Below are 17,278 nucleotides of genomic sequence, written 5' to 3'. Positions count from 1 at the left end.
CCGGGAATGGGTGAGTAGACGGGCAGTGGAGTTCTGAATGTATTGGAGTTTATTGGTGATTGTTGAGGGTGAACCATAGAGGAGGCTATTGCAGTAGTCCAGACGGGAGGTGATGAAGGCGTGGATGAGGGTTTCTGCAGCCGTGGAGGAGAGGGATGAGCGGAGACGGGCGATGTTTTTCAGGTGAAAGAAGGCTGTCTTTGTGATCTGTTTAGTGTATTTGTCGAAGGAGAGGGTTTGGTCAAAGATGACGCCAAGATTCCGGATGAGAGGGGAGGTGGATACTGGGATACCGTCGATGTTGAGGGCAAAGTTATGGGTGGATTTTGTGAGCGTTTTTGGGCCAATGATGATTATTTCAGATTTATCACAGTTAAGCTTGAGGAAGTTGATTTGAAGCCAGGATTTTATTTCAGTGATGCAGTTTGTCAGGATAGAGTGGGTGTCGGTGGAGACGGACTTGGTGGAGATGAAAAGCTGGATGTCATCGGCGAAGCAGTGGAATTGGAGACCATGACGGCGGATTAAGTGACTGAGGGGGGACAGGTAAAGGATGAAGAGGAGGGGGCCAAGAACTGAACCTTGGGGGACACCTCGGGGGAGGGGAGCAGTGGGGGATTTGCAGTTATTGATGGAGATGAACTGGCGTCTGTCAGAGAGGTATGATTTAATCCAAGAGAGGGCAGTGCCGGTAACGTTAAAGGTGGATTCAAGTCGGGTGAGGAGGATGGTGTGATCGATGGTGTCAAAGGCAGCGCTGAGGTCGAGGAGGACGAGAATGTTGAGGTTGCCAGCGTCAGAGGAGAGGAGAAGGTCGTTGGTGATTTTGAGGAGAGCAGTTTCAGTACTGTGGTTGGAGCGGAATCCGGATTGGAATGTTTCATACAGGTTATTGGCAGAGAGGTGATGTTTGAGTTGAGCGGCTACAGCGCGTTCCAAAACTTTTGACAGAAAGGGTAGGTTGGAGATGGGTCTGAAGTTATTTAGGGTGTCAGGGTTTAGACCAGGTTTTTTTAGAATGGGGGTAACAGCAGCAATTTTGAGGGATGGTGGGACGATGCCTGTAGACAGGGAGGAGTTTATTGTTGCAATGATAAGTGGAGAGAGAGCAGGGAGGGAGGCCTTGACAAAGCTGGAGGGGATGGGGTCAAGAGTGCAGGTGGCAGTTTTCATTCCTATGAGGAGTTCAGAGAGGTCAGTAGGGGAGACTGGGGAGAATTGAGACAGGGGAAGGCAGGATAAGGGGGGGCAGGTGGTTGGAGTCTTGTGTATGCCTTAATTAACTTTGCACATCTGGATTTGGGGAGTTTTTCCAATTCTTCCTTGCAGATTTGCTCAAGGTCTGTCAAGTTGGATGGGAAGCGTCAGTGAACAGCAATGTTCAAGTATTTCCACAGATTCTCAATGGGATTCAAATCTCGGCTTTGGTTGGGCCACTGAAGGAATGACTTTCATGTTCTTGTTCTGAACCCATTCCAGTGTTGCTTTGGCTGTATGCTTAGGGCCATTGTCCTGTTGAAACGTAAATCTTCGCCACAGTCTAAAATCTTTTGCACTCTGAAGCAGGTTCTCCTCAATGATTTGCCTGTATTTGGGTCCATTCATTGTTCTCTCTATCCCTACAAATCTCCCAGTTCCTGCTGCTGAAAAGCATCCCCAAAGCTTGATGCTGTCACCACCATGCTTCATGGTAGGGTTGGTGTTAGATGGGTGATGAGCTGTGCTCGGTTTCCATTCGATGTAGTACTTTGCATTTAGCCAAATAGTTCAATTTTTGTCTCATCAGACCACATAAATTTTTTCTCATGTTCTCAGAGTCTTTCCCTGTCTTTTTGCAAACCCCGGGCATGCTGTTATGTGCCTTTTGCTCAGGAGTGGTGGCCGTTTGGCAATTCTCCCATAAAGCTAAGATTTGTGAAGTGCTGCAGAGACTGTTGTCCTTCCAACAGGTCTCCCATCTCAGCCAAGGAACTATGTAATTGTCATTGGGTTCTTGATCACCTCCCTGACCAAGGTCACTCTTGCCCAGATGCTCAGTTTTGTCGGATGGCCAGCTCTAGAAAGAGTGTCGGTAGTTCCATATTCTTTCCATTTCCTAATGATGGAGCTCCCTGTGCTCTTGGGAACTTTCAACACTCTAGAAATTGTTGTATACCCTTCCCCAGATCTATGCCTCTGAAATTGCTATCTCAGAGTTCTATGGACAGTTCCTTAGACTTCAATGTAGAGTTTCTGATCTGACATGTACTGTCAACTGTGGGACCTTATATTGAAAGGTGTGCTTCTTTCTATATCATGCCTAATCAATTGAATTGGCCACAGGTGAACTCCAATGAAGTTGAAGAGACATCTCAAGGATGATCAAAGGGAATTAGATGCACCCGAGCTCCATTTGGTGTGTCATAGCAAAGGGGTTGAATACTTATTAGACTCAAGCCATTTCAGCTTTTCATTACCTCAGCCTCCAGAGGTGGATGGAGGTTATGTTTTCAGCCCTGTCTTTTTTGTTTGTGAACAAAGTATCTCAAAAAGTTGTGGACGGATTCGGACGAAATTTGGCAGAGATGTAGCATATGTGACAAGGACGAAATGATTAGATTTTGGTAAAGATCCGGATTCGGACCCGGCTTGTAGAATTTTAAAAGTGATTCTTCCCCATTGGGAGATAGGGCCAAAAACAATACGTAGCAGGATATCTCAAAAACTTATGGACGGATTTGGACGAAAGTTGTTGGACAGGTTATGTGTGGGACATGGAGGAATCGATTCAATTTTGGTGAAGATCCGGATCCGGCTAGTAGAATTTTTAAAGTGATTCTTCACCATTGAGTGATATAGCCAACCAGGCGGAGGTACGCTCACTATTGAGTGCTGTTCTAGTTTTTAATGATTTTGTAAAAGAGTATAAGAAAAGATTCCACTTTGACATTATGGGTTATTATGTGTGGATGAGTGACCAAAAAAATCTCATTTTAATCCATTTTAAATTCAGGCTGTAACAGAAAATATGAAATAAGTCAAGGGGTGTGAATACTTTCTGAAGACGAATATATCATCTCTAGTTTAAACCCTTCTACTGCTTCTGCTGTCACCATTGCTACAGGGAGACCATTCCATGCATTAACTCCGCTATTTGTGAAAAACCATTGCATTCATGTCATCCACCTCTCCTCTTCTTCACTCTCAAGTAATGGCCCCTGGTCCTATCACTGTTCATTCTTCTAAAAAAAACTCTCCCGCACTTATTCAGTGCTTACCCTTCATTATCACAGCCCTATGAGATTCCCTCATAATCGCCTCTTTTTTTAATTCCTCATAACTAAGTCTTGCTAACCCAGGAATAAATCCTGTTGCTCTGTGCTCAGCACTTTCCATGGCAGCTATGTCCTTTCTCAAATGTGATGACAAAAACGGCATACAATATGCCATTATATTTGAACTCAAATAATAAGTGTGTAATTTGATATTGTGAAATTTTGGAATTACCAACCTGCATCATCAGAGGTGATTTTCTTTATGGTCATGAAATGATGGTGACCATCTTGACTGAAGCTATATTTAGGGCCTTCCTCAAGCTTCTCGTCACCTTTATACCAAGTTACAGTTGCATTGTCAAAGGAGACTTCACACTCAAATCTGTGAGAGCCACTCTCCTCAATTGCATTGCTCTTTATGGACTTTGTGAATTCAACTGGGCGGGCTAGGAAAAAATACAAGAAATGGAAATTTTCACTTTTGCTACCCAATCTGTTTTCAATCCATTATGCAATCCAGACAAGTTATAATACAACTATTTTAATATTCTATTATTTATTGGTAAATCAAATCATATGACATACGTTCAATGGATAGATAGCCAGAGGTCTTCACATCTTTGTAATGACAAGTGTATGTTCCAGCATCTGATATTTCAGGCTTTGATATTGTGAGCCTTTGCAGCATTCGGAAAACTTCCATGGTGTATTTGTCACTTGGTGTGAGAGCCTTGCCATTGTGGTACCAATTAGCTGACACGTCAGGCACTGAGAAGGCGCAGGTGATTGTTACAGGATCACCTTCAACTGTATTTCTATCTTCCATCTCTGTTTCCACTTTCAGTTCTGCCATAGAAGTGTGACATGGGTCATTATTAACATAACAACCATGTGTACAATTATATGGCAACATGACAAAGACCCCCTAAGACCTCAAAGACACTTGAGACCCCAAAGACCCATTAAAACCCAAAGACCATTAAGATCCCACAGACCCATAAAACCTTGAAGACCTTTTAAGGCCTTGAATACTCTTAAGACCCTTAAGATCCCAAAGACCCTTATATACCTCAAATACCCTTAAGACCCTAAAGACCGGTAAGGCCACAAAAACCCAGAATACCTCGAGGACCCTTTAAGACCTCAAAGACCCTTAAGATGCTTTTAGACCTCAAAGTCCCTTAAGACCCTGAAGACCCCAAAGACCCATAAGATCATCAAGACCCTGGAAGACTCTTAAGACTCCTTTTACCTTTAGGACCCTTTTGACACTTTAGACACCTTGAGACCCCTCTCCCTTTAGGACCTTTTATACCATTTAGACCCTCAAACCCTTGGAGCTTTACACCCCTTTAAGTCACTTTAGACCTCTTATACCTGAACATTATTTAGACCCCTTACACCCTTCAGAAAGATTAGACAGCTTGGACCCTGACTATTTAGAGCTTTAGACAACTTTGGCCTTTTTAGACCCTTTTTAGATCAGGATGGCTCGGCCAGCCCAAATAATGTATCAAGCATTGTTCACATGTGATGCACTACAATACACAAAACATGGATTTTTCATCTGGGAATGCACAGGTCATACAACATAGGTACATATGTGTGATTGCTTCTACTAAATACATCCAAAACATTGTTTTCATATAGCAGGCATATTGTCTGCAGTATGTGTGTGTTGACATCGTTGTTGTTGTTGTTGGTGGTGGTGTTGTTGCTCAATATCTTATGGTGCAGAAGGTATTGAACAATAATTTTTGAAGAACTATTTGTTAGAAGAAAAAATTGATTCCCGTGGTTCTTACCATAAACGATGAGCTTCGCACTAGAAATGTGTGGTCCACAGACAATACGGTAATTACCCTGGTCTTCCAAAGACAAATTGTTTACAATAAGCTTGTGAACATCCCCATGTTGAGTCATTTCATATTTCCTTGAAGAGTCTAGCTTGCTGGTGCCTTTATACCATGACAGCTTGACCTCCGGATAGTTAATCTTCATCTGCACTTCAAAAGAGGCTTTGCTCTTGGTCAATGCAACTTGATCCTCAATATCTTTTATCAGAGTGATGGGCTGTCAGGTAAGATAGGCAAAATTATATTACGTAAAACATTATTGTAAACAGTGATTAATAGTTAAAAGATACATGATATATCATAAAACGTTCACATTATTGTCACCAGCGATTTTTAATAAATAGATGCATGATATATCGTAAAATGTGTCAGCTGCATGAATGTGTCCAATTGCTGAGTGGGCTGACGAGGCATAGCATTATCCTATTCCTTAAACCTCAAAACATCTTAAGTTAAGCAGTGTGCTTAAAGAACATTCAACCAGCCACACGGCTCTCCTGTTTTTATATTAAACGATTGCCCAATGGTGGCCACTTGTTCAACTCAGCGATTTCCATTATTTATACACCTTCATTGTGATGAGCCTGGTGTTGGCTCAGCGGTTAGGGTGCCGGCTAGGGATCCTAGGATCCTGGGTTCGAATCCCGGTCGATCGCTGAATTAATGCCAGGGGGTTGACTGAGCCTGTCATCCTTCCGTGGTCGGCAAATTTAGTACCAGTTCACTGGTAATTCCCTGTGTGTTGCAAGAGGCGACTAACAGGGTTGGCGGCAGGAAGGGCATCCGGCCATAAAACATTGCTTCAAAAAGGGGACCACGGTGCCCAAAAAAGGCCAACCCCCGCTCTGCGGGGGAAAATGGCCTCTGAAGGTGGTTCTTCCCTTCATTGTGATAAAAATTGTGATACCTTCATTCATTGTGATAAAAAAAATTAGAAATTCATTTGTGAGCTGCAGGGCTATTGGGTCAGTTGGTAGATGATACATATACATGGAGGCCGGGTTGGCATTGTGGATGTTGTGTATTTGCAAAACAATATCATTAATCCTTTCTTTCTTATCTTATTTGCCATATTTCAATATAATTATTCCAATTGTGGTATTTTAAAAAGCTGACCTTTCTTTAAAATCCGACTATTATTGTATTTATGTTCACTGTATAAAAGGCATTCGGTACTGTAATGACAATTCGCCTCACAAGATTAACTTTGATTATTGATGAAAATGTTTCTCAGCGGATACTGTATGTAATGTTTTATGCTGGTGCCTCCCAGGCCCCATGGATGTCATCTATAACTGTACTTATCTATAACTGTACTTATCTATAACTGTACTTTGATTATTGATGAAAATGTTTCTCATCGGATACTGTATGTAATGTTTTATGCTCGTGCCTCCCAGGCCCCATGGATGTCATCTATAACTGTACTTATCTCCGGCATTATAATTAGATTAATACAATTAATCAAATCTATCTTAACATCTATAAACCTGTATAATTAAGCAACTTTCTGATTTTTCTGATTTTTCAAGTCAGAAATCATGATCATGGAACTTCTTACCAAAAAACAATTTCGGGTTTTAAAAACGAATTCAATTTTTTATCTTTTTGAACCATGCCTGCCTTCAAGTCACCTCATCACCCTCCTCATCTTCCTTAACAGGTAAGCTTAAATATGAGTTACATTTTAATTCACATTTTAACTGCAGCTTTCACTTTCGAAAAGCAACAAAATACTTTAAAGGAGTGAAAGCCTATGCCCTCATGTTGGGGTTTAATGTTGGTTGGTGGAGGGTGGTGGAGAGATACATTTATGACCATTCGATTATTTTTAATGATGCACATTTCATATTTTATTGACAGATGATACAGTTATAAAACTTATGGGATATGCATGAAGATGTTAAAATATATATTTATCAACAAAAACTTTTGATTAATGGATATTTTTTTTTCCATAAAATTTGATTTGTACTGTATTTCATTCCCAACCTATATAGTATTCTGATATGTTAATAGAACTAAGTACTTTATGCTTTACCAAAGCTCTATTAATTGTGGACAATGCCCTGACAGTATTGTGTTGAATCATGAAGACAAAGCTCCAATGCACAGAAATGGAGGTGGTTATTGTGGGTTCCATGGGGAGAGGGGTAGGGCAGTCAAAGGAAGAGGCATTTAAATGACCGTGGTGGAGGGAAAAGGCAAAGTACGATCTCAAACAAAAATCTCCCATTCAAAAACTAACACAGCAAAGTTAAATGTATTGACAGGATTGGCAAATGTAACATACCTCAACATGAGAAAGTTTACTTTCAATAACTCTCAGCATTTCAGCGTAATCTTCATCTTCAATTATAGCTTCTTCTTCTTCCATTTCCTGAATTATTTAAAAAAAAAATTCAACATTTGGGATTCAGCATGCAGATGGAGGTATAACATGAGAAAAATGAAAGATTTTTGAAAAATGTAAATTGTAACGACATTCCAAAAAAGTCAACATTTCATCAATATTGTACAAATAGCATAGTCGCTGCAGAAAAACACTCACCTCACGCCGCCTTTCTTCAGCCTCCTCAGCCTTCAGCTGTTCTATTGCTTGGAGCAAGCCTCGGAAATCGGTGATACCATACATGCGAGCATACTTCTCATATTCCTTTGGATCAACATTCTTCAGCAACTCCATTATGTCAGCTTCTTCCTTTTCTTTGACTTTAACAGGGGCCCTGAGGATCACATCAACAAAATTTGCACATATTAACACATTTATTGCAGCATCCTATGTCGGTTTAAGTCTAAGGGAATTATTTAAAATGTGGAAATTATGATAATTGTAAATAGTAAAGTATTAATTATCAACTTTTTAAATTATCTTTCTTGAATATATAACAAGCATCATTTTAAAGTCAAACAGATACACAAAGCATATACTATGTACTTTTTGAGCTTGACACGGTAGTCTTCATCAGAAAGTGGTGGAAGCACTTCCTTATCTTCCACAAATAAAGTGATAGTCGCCTCAATCTGCCCAAATTTGTTGCTAGCCACACAACGGTATTGTGAACCATCTGACTTGGTGACATCTCGAATCTCAATGAAGGCTTCACCACCTTCCTTCTGCTGCACTGAGAATCGTCCACCGTGTGCTACCTGCCGCCACTTTCCTTTTATCCATTTCACTGTGGGCATTGGATCACCACCCACTTTGACGTCAATCCTCACAGTGTCCTCTGCAGACAGAAATCATTAGTCATTAACAAATACGTTTGAACAAATAATGTTTCTCTTTTTATCCCTAAATCATTTCGAAATCCATTCACAAATTAGTAACATTTCTTCTCTGTCAATTTTGGTTTGAAATTGAAATCAGAAACGATAATTAGATGAATGCTGAATGTGGCAGAAGAAAAATTGTACAAAGAGGCATCTAAGAAATGCCTGGAAGTGATCGTTGTGTTTTAAAAACATAATTGATCACTTCCAGGCATTTCTTAGCTGGCAATAAATGGTCCACTGCTTTTGAATGTCACTGCGGGATGTTTAAAGTCCACAAGCAAATGCAGACAGGACAGCATCTAAATTATTAGTCTTTAGAATTATACTTTAAAAATACTAATGGGCTTGTGCATGCAAGAAGCCTATTATGAAATCTAGGTAGCCTACCTCCTTGAAATTTACATAGCATTGTAGTTCTCACTTGTTTAAAATTTCATAACATATGCCCTCATGTTGTATAACATACAACATATTGATAGCAATATGTTGTATGTTAAAAAACCCAGTGGAAAATTCCAAATTATTCACTTACTTTCAACAATGTGTACATCTCTTGGTTCAGAAACAAAAAACAGTTTCCCTCCCAAAGCTGCTTCGGCATCCTTCTTGTCAACCTTCTTAGATTCAGGAGCTGGCAGTCACACAAAAGTGTAAATATTACTTCCAAGCACTATCATACCAAAATCCAATGATTTTGCCAAAAAAATAAAATTGATCAAACAATTTGTTTGGTGACAATAACTTCAAATGATTCTGATTTGAAAAAAAGTTTTTCAAACAAAGGTAAACTTAGATAAATACCAAAATAAAGATATATTGGGTCAACATCTTGCTTGGAAGATGGCATATGATTGCAACATTTTCTATTCCAAAGAAAATGTTTAAAGAAACAACATAATTATTTTTTGTGTTTTTATTTGTTATGTTGGTGATAATATTAAAGGATACAATTGATATAATTGTTTATATATAAATTATATCCAGTATAACAATGGACGTAATTTTATTTACAGAATCGCATGATAAACATGGTTAAACAGTTCCGAAATCACTTTTTACAATCCAAAAGAAGGCCGACAGCATATCTTTCACTGTCATCCGAGCCATGCAGGTGGCTGAGCCCACTTTGTTTGTGGCCTTGCAGTAATACACCCCACTATCTACCTTACCAGACTGTCGGACATTCAGCTGAGGAATATTGTCTACAAATGCGATCTGATAATATTGTCTACAAATGCGATCAAAAAAGACCAATTATAAAAACGAATAGGCCAATATTAATTGTATCGTAGTATATTAGAGCACAGAAGAATAGTAGAGTATAGTAGAATAATTGTATAGTATAGTAGTATTGTAATGTTGTACAGGAAGTATAGTAGAGTATTCCCAATCATTAGTTTTTCAATTGAAATGGAAAAAGAAAGCAAATTGGCCTTTTGTGACGTGGAGATACACCATAAGCCTACTTAAAGACGTTGGTCCACAACAAACCAACCCACACCAACAGATTGCTGGATTTACTGCCTGCAACCCAAATTCCCATAAACGCAGTGTATCATGGACATTGGCATCTCAGGCATAAACTGTGTCATCTTCCAAAGCTGATGCAATTAAAGAAATCAGATGAGTTAGAGGAGTTCTGCTCAAAAATGGCTATTGCAAAGGGATATTCCCCTACCCTGAAAGAACCAAACCAGACAGAACTGAAGGAGCCACACACGCTTGGGCACTGTATACTGCCATACTACCTGGGTCTTTCTGAATGGATTGGCAAGATAGTACGCAGCGCACAGATTGGTGTAGCCTACGGTGTAGCCTACAGGTTGGTGTAGCCTACAGAAGCGTCTATGCACCATCCGCAATGTTATTTCAAATCTGAAGGACACAATATCAACGGGTGACAAATCCGGAGTAGTTTACCATTAATCATGCGGAGACTGTGACCATTTATGCATTGGTGAAACTGGAAGAAATTTGAAACAAAGGCTCGGTGAACATGACAGAGCAATTAGGCTGGAAAAGGTGACACCGTCAGCCATAGCATGTCATTGCCCGCAATCTGGCCACAAATTTGACTTTGATGGGATTCGTATCCGAGACATGACGTCCAACAAACGACACAGATTGATACTGGAGACCATAAACACTACAAGAACAACAACAACAACAAGAGCACACACATACTCACGCACATTCATAAAACACCAGATCACGTGTAAGTAATAACAAAAAAAAGAGCAGAGCAGCCCATCAATGATGTGCCTTGACGTTTATTTCCTTGAGGTTTGCAAAAAAAACTCCTCCATCTGACCTTAGGCACCGGCAAGTGACCAGAAGCAGTGACATTGTCAATAAAAACCCGGTACATGCATAGGCTCTATTAGCCTGAGGAAGCTTGCTGTGAAGCAGATGAAACATCGCCTTCGACTGGGTCTACTCTTGCTGTATTTGCTCAAATTTGCAGAGTAGATCTAGTTTTACTTTCTGGTTGGAAGCACCCTTCTTTCTAAAAAATATATATATTCATAAAAAACTGTAAAAACCCCTTCTGACCCATAATGGCAACATGGCAATAAACACCATGTGCGAATGCTCACCACTTATCATCCTTTCTGAATGGCTTCCGCACCCACACTCGTCTATTTTAAAGACCGAGCATTTTAAAGGTCACGTAAAGGACAGTGGAGCCATCGACCATGGTTTCGCCCTTTTAATTGGCTCCTCAGGATGGCAAACCATACAATCTTTCACTTGTGACAATGCAAACCTTGTTGGTTAAATCATGTATTAAACTTCCCAGCTTGATACACCAGCAAGGCACATATCACATCCCATAACAGCTGAAGCTGTGTGAAATGTGATCAACACTTCCTGGTCGATATGCAGTGAGGCAGAGACAATGTGCTCGTGTGGCAGACGGCCAATGTTGGTCACATTTTGCGCAGGTTAGGCTGCTATGGGACGCTATATAGGACTTTCAACAAATAAACAAGTGTGTGTGTGTGTGTGTGTGTGTGTGTGTGTGTGTGTTTGTGTGTGTGTGTGTGTGTGTGTGTGTGTGTGTGTGTGTGTGTGTGTGTGTGTGTGTGTGTGTGTGTGTGTGTGTGTGTGTGTGTGTGTGTGTGAGACAGCACAAAAATTATGTTTGAAAGATGATGTGGTGAAACAAGGCGATGAAGTGCAAGTTCCAACTAATAAGTCCTCACATGTGACGGTAAGTCTGCACTTAGAGATGTCAGAGCCAGCAGCATTGGTTGCTTTGCAAGTATATTCTCCAGCATCCGCTTTGCCCACCATTTCCAGGATCAATGTGGCAGTGCCATTGGAAAAGGATGTAGCTCCATGCTTTGAAGGTGGCAATTCACGGCGATCTTTAAGCCAGGCTACATTGATGGGTTCTGAGCCTTGGACGTGGCAACTAAGAACTGCTTTCTGGCCTTCTGCAACTATCACAGCCTGTAATTTCTTATCAAAAGTCGGTGGATTCTTGCGTTCTGCAGTGCAAGAAAATTGTAATATTTATTTCATTTCAATGACCTGTAAGCATCCTTGAGAGTTAAGGCAAGTTTTACTGCATAACTATTGTTTCCTGAAGCCAAAATACCTTGAAGAAGCCATGACTTTTTCTTACAGTGGGGGGGAAATAAACAAAACAAAATACATGTTTGTGAAATATCTTATAGCTAACAATATATGAATTAAAGGTAAATTAAACACAAATCAAACTTACCAAGGCTTTCAAAAGGTTACACATATACTTTTTCAAGAATTCTCATGCACATAATCCTGCCATTACACAATTGTGGGCAGAGGACATTGAATTGTCTTTTTGTGTACTTTTGAAAGTAATGATAACCAATTATAAAAACAAGAAAGATCAACAAACCTGTAATTGTAAGGTTAACTTGGCATGAGGCTTTCCCAGCCTCATTTTGAGCAATGCACGTGTACACTCCAGTATCTGAGCGCTTAGCACTTCTTAGCTGCATAATGGCTACATTATTCCGAAAGCTGATATTACAGTCTTCACTGGAGTCGACTTCTTTTGCATCTTTTTTCCAGGAGATGATGATAGGATGAGAACCAGAAACTCTAGCCTCCAGCTTGATGAGTTTTCCCTCATCGTCCTCCATCTTTTCCACCAGTTTCATTGTGAACATTGGTGGAACTTTGCGTTCTGCCACAAAGAATAGCACAGCGAGGTAAAATTCCATGATTTCGTTGAAATATTAATTTTGCAGTTGATCTTTTTTATAACCAACCATTCTTCAGTTAGATTTTGCAGAAAGAAAGCCTTTCAGACAGTTTTTTTGAAAGAACATCAGTGATTTAATATTTGTTCGGACAATGAAACAAATGTTTTTCAATTCAGTAATCCTTATGTTATTATATTATGAAGATCCATCAGAATGCATAATTATTTTTTTGCAAGGTGAGCAATAAATAAACAAACAAATGCTTTTTAATGCTCAAGATATTCCTCAATTTTTTTTTACAATCCAAGAGAAGGCCGGCAGCATACCTTTCACTGTCATCCGAGCCATGCAGGTGGCTGAGCCCACTTCGTTTGTGGCCTTGCAGGAATACATCCCACTGTCTATATTTCCAGACTGCCGGACATTCAGTTGAGCAATATTGTTTACAAATGTGATCTGATAATTTCCTCCAGAACGAATGTCTTTTCCATCCTTTGCCCAGGTGATTTTCATCGGAAGAGAACCAGTGACGTGACATTGAAGAATGGCTGGGTCTCCAGTGGTCACTTCCACCGGTGTAAGCTTCTGATCAAACTCAGGGGAAATTTTGTGTTCTGTTCATGAAAAAGTAGTATAAATGTTTGGGATATTCTTTTCAATATAGCAGTACTTAAGATTTTAAAAAGCTAAACATTGATCTATAATCTGTAGGAATTTATGAAACAGAAAGACTTTCTTGGAGCTGTGTGAACCTTCGTAAAGAATCAAGAAAAGCTTGGTAAAGTACAATCAGGGATAAAAATGACAATTCTAATAGTATCATAAAACGAATCCAGCCACCCTTTAAAGAAGAGCAACAGTCAAAATTCCAAAGCATAATTGCAATGATATGGTCATTGTAGATTATTTGGTTCATTTCACCTCTTTAAACTATATTTTAGTTTAATTTCAACCAGCCTCGGTGGCATGTTGGTTGGAGCGTCCGCTCTACGTCTGGGAGACTAGTTGTTCGAACCCTGGCCGAGTCATACTAAAGACTTTTAAAATGCTACATGCTGCTTCCTTGCTTGATGCTCCACAGTTAAAAAGATAGAACACAGACAAACAACCATAAGTTGGCAATAATAGCCCAGGCTTTGATGGACCTAATGGCCTCCTCCTGCATGGAAGTTCCTTGTAAGGGAACTCATATTATTATTATTACCTCCATCACCAAAGGTGGATGGAGGTTATGTTTTCACCCCTGTCTGTCCGTTTGTGAACAAAATATCTCAAAAAGTTGCGGACGGATTCGGACGAAATTTGGCAGAGATGTAGCGCATGTGACATGGACGAAATTATTAGATTTTGGTGAAGATCCGGATTCGGATGCAGCTACAAGAATTTTTAAAGTGATTCTTCACCATTGGGAAACAGGGCCAAAAACGATACATAGCAGGATATCTCAAAAAGTTGTGAACGGATTTGGACGAAACTTGATGGACTGGTTTGGTGTCTGACAAGGACGATTTGATTCGATTTTCGTGAAGATCTGAATATGTATTCGGATATGAGAATTATTTAATTTTTAAGTGATTCATGACCATTGGGAGATAGGGCCAAAAACGATACATATCAGGATATCTCAAAAGGTTATGGATGGATTTGGATGAAACTTGTTGGACAGGTTGTGTGTGTGACAAGGACGAATCGATTCAATTTTGGTGAAGATCCAGATCGAACTCGATCCAGATCGATCCAGATCCAGATCCAGATCCAGATCGATCGAAGATCCAGATCGATCGATCGATCCAGATCGATAGAAAATTTTAAGTGATTCTTCACCAATGAACGATATGTCCAACCAGGCGGAGGTCTGCTCTCTACTGAGTGCCGTTCTAGTTATTATTATTATTGCACTTCACTTCCTTTGACTTTGCGGTGACTTTAGATTTGGCTATACAGTTTGGTGCTGCAATCTGAGAGTATGGTTTAGAATGCTGGGATATACCACATTCAAATCCTATATGCTATGTTGCATTAATTATCCCATTATGTCCTTGTAATTCATGAAAATGACACTGATCCGTCCTTATTTTCATGCCCAGAATGCAGGCCCCGGCGCAACGGTATTAGGTACCCGAGGCAAACCTTCAGCTTTGCGCCCTCCTCCCCCCCCCCGCCCCCCCTTCCTCTCCGGGGGTAGGAGGGGGGCACTATTAACTTTCAAAAACGCATATTGCACATTAGTATGAATAAAACTTCTGCATTTATAATTACACATTTATTTTACATGAAAAAGGCAAATCTAATTCTGATTGTGTTCTGATTGTGCTACACTTTTCACAGGATATGTACATGAATGTCACTCAGGGAGTCACACATCATTGGTCCTTTCGTTTTGTGGAAGAAGCAACAGTCAATGGTGAGCGTTACTTCACAACGTTGCAGAATTTATATGTTCCCAAACTACGATGGTTAAATATGTTACATAACAACAAGACAGCATCCCTGCCACTATGCTTGGAATGTGCGACGGTTCTTGAATGATGTCTTTCCAGCAAAGTGGATCGCTAAACGTGAACCAATTGCTTGGCCACCTCGTTTGCCTGACCTGTCCCCTTTTGACTACATTTTATGGTGCCATGCAAAACTGTTGCTTGCACATCAAAATCACATTTATTGGATTAAGTTAGGGCTATGATCACAAATGCAATTCATGAAATTACACAGCAGCAACTGGAGAATATTTTCAACAAGTTGGAAAATCGGATTGAACGATGTATTTAGGAAAGATGGTGGTTATGTTGAAGCCAACAACTTGCACTATATTGAGTAAAAACTTTATGAATTATGCTTTCATGCACCCATTTATAGGTAATTTATCTCATGTGTGTACCAGAAGTTATTAAAGTTCAATGTTGCACAAGGACTTTATGGACACCCAGTATATCATGTGAACCTATCAAAGGCATTGTAATTTTCTTACAACACAAAGTTCAAATGTGAAGCAAAGCAACAAGTTTTCCGCAGAGGGTTGCAGGAAATATACACTACATGTTATTTAGTTAGATTTTCAAAAATCTCCAGAAAATATCAGTTTTCTAAGTGCTATTTTATTACATCTGTACCAGCATTTTGACTAACCCAACGTAACAAACTGTACAGAGAAGAGCAATTTCCTATATTTCAAGAAAGATAGAGCAACAAACAGTAGAAAATGTTTTCAATGCAATGATAAAAACAAACCTTTCACAATGAGTTTTGATGTACAGGAAGCACTTCCTGCTTCATTTGTTGCCATGCAAGAGTATATGCCGGCATCAGACAAGAGAAGATTGACGAACTCGAGTGTGGCAATATTTTCCTCAAAAGACATGATATAGTCATCAGGAGACATTTCAGAGCCATTTTTACACCAAGTGATATCAAATGGAGGTGTTCCAGCAATGCTGCACTGCAGCTTCGCAAAGTTGTCCTCTGTTTCCTGGATGTCTGTGAGCTTCTTTTTAAACATTGGTGGGTTTTTCATTTCTGAAGAGAAATAATTTTGGCACATCCCACACACAATTAAATTGATTCACATGTCAAAGACTCATTTAAGGCTTTTACCTTTTAAACAGGTCATTTTGAAAGTACAGTGCAAAATCGATAATGCAGCATGCTTGGGGCTGAGTGGTTCCCGTTTTTCGAAATTTGATGGATTATAAAAGCTAGAAACACCCGCTCTCTCTGAGAATGGCCGAGGATGGGGATTGGGGAGTTCATGGGGTAGGAGGAGGATTGGACCAGACATAGGTACACCTTCATTGTAACGTTGCAACAACTCATAAATTATCTTATTGAGGTTGGTTGATCTTGCCCCATGCATTGGTCTCCGTTTGGCAATGTCCTTATTAGAGCATAGCATAGAACATAGCATAGCCTCAGCATAGAACTTCAACAGCTTTTCACGGTTTCTTTTATATTTTTTTGGAATAAAAATTCAAGGCTTGTGGCAGAGCTAGACCACAGAATGGGTCAGGATGAAATTGAGCAAAAGGAACAGGAGAAAGAGAGGGGAAAGCACACCAACAGCAGGGTTGAGGGACAAAATTGAAGGAGACTTGGACAAATAATGGATGTGGGGAAGAATGAGGGGTAAGGGAGGATTCACAGGGTGGACAAGATGGATACAGAAGCAAACTCTCAGAAGAAAAAACTGAAAATTTGGAAAAGCATGGGCTTAAGGAGAAGGGGGTAAAATAGGGATAGGAAAGATAGTGGTTTTGGATGGGGGTGTTCTGAGGTGGTGGTGAGCAACTGTCTTGAAGATCTGGAGGGAACAATAATATTGAAGAGTATATACGTATATGGAAGCTGGTTCCGCATGTGGGGAAAATGAGAAATTAATGAGTGGGGCTAAGCAATGATTCTGGATTTTGGGAGTTTCATCAGAAGGGGATTGCTGGTGGACTGCATGCACCATGCAGAAATCTGAGTCCTGGGTTGGGGGTGGGAGGGGGGCAGAGGTGTAGTGCAGACAAAGCACATAAATAGCACAGGGTGCAACACCAGAGAGAGAGAGAAGTGGGAGAATACAATGGACCTGTGATCCCAATAATCTTGAAGGCCTTGCTTACCACGACGACTAGCTAAGCTAGGTGATCGGCAGGGGTTTCCAGCCCATAGGGAAGAGCAGTCTCCATCAAGCTGCAGACGAAAGACTTGTAGGTGG

The 17,278-nt window shown here is 40.2% G+C and overlaps 1 protein-coding gene across 1 annotated transcript in view; it reads right to left on the bottom strand.

The window, feature by feature from the left end:
* Window positions 1-17,278, bottom strand: part of TTN (titin) — a 501,281-nt gene that overhangs the window by 338,270 nt on the left and 145,733 nt on the right. Inside the window, exons 127-137 of the mRNA XM_078776713.1 lie at window positions 15,811-16,095; window positions 12,909-13,196; window positions 12,273-12,563; window positions 11,593-11,880; window positions 8,919-9,017; window positions 8,049-8,340; window positions 7,662-7,836; window positions 7,404-7,490; window positions 5,060-5,327; window positions 3,840-4,100; window positions 3,491-3,700 (exon numbers count right to left, since the gene is read on the bottom strand). Coding sequence (XP_078632839.1) covers window positions 3,491-3,700; window positions 3,840-4,100; window positions 5,060-5,327; window positions 7,404-7,490; window positions 7,662-7,836; window positions 8,049-8,340; window positions 8,919-9,017; window positions 11,593-11,880; window positions 12,273-12,563; window positions 12,909-13,196; window positions 15,811-16,095 — 2,544 coding nt within the window. The remainder of the gene's footprint in view (window positions 1-3,490; window positions 3,701-3,839; window positions 4,101-5,059; window positions 5,328-7,403; window positions 7,491-7,661; window positions 7,837-8,048; window positions 8,341-8,918; window positions 9,018-11,592; window positions 11,881-12,272; window positions 12,564-12,908; window positions 13,197-15,810; window positions 16,096-17,278) is intronic.

This window comes from Myxine glutinosa, chromosome 1 (assembly GCF_964187855.1).
Source record: "Myxine glutinosa chromosome 1, kmMyxGlut1.1, whole genome shotgun sequence".
In the NCBI taxonomy this organism is placed as follows: domain Eukaryota; kingdom Metazoa; phylum Chordata; class Myxini; order Myxiniformes; family Myxinidae; genus Myxine; species Myxine glutinosa.
This window is presented reverse-complemented; position numbering and strand designations above follow the sequence as displayed.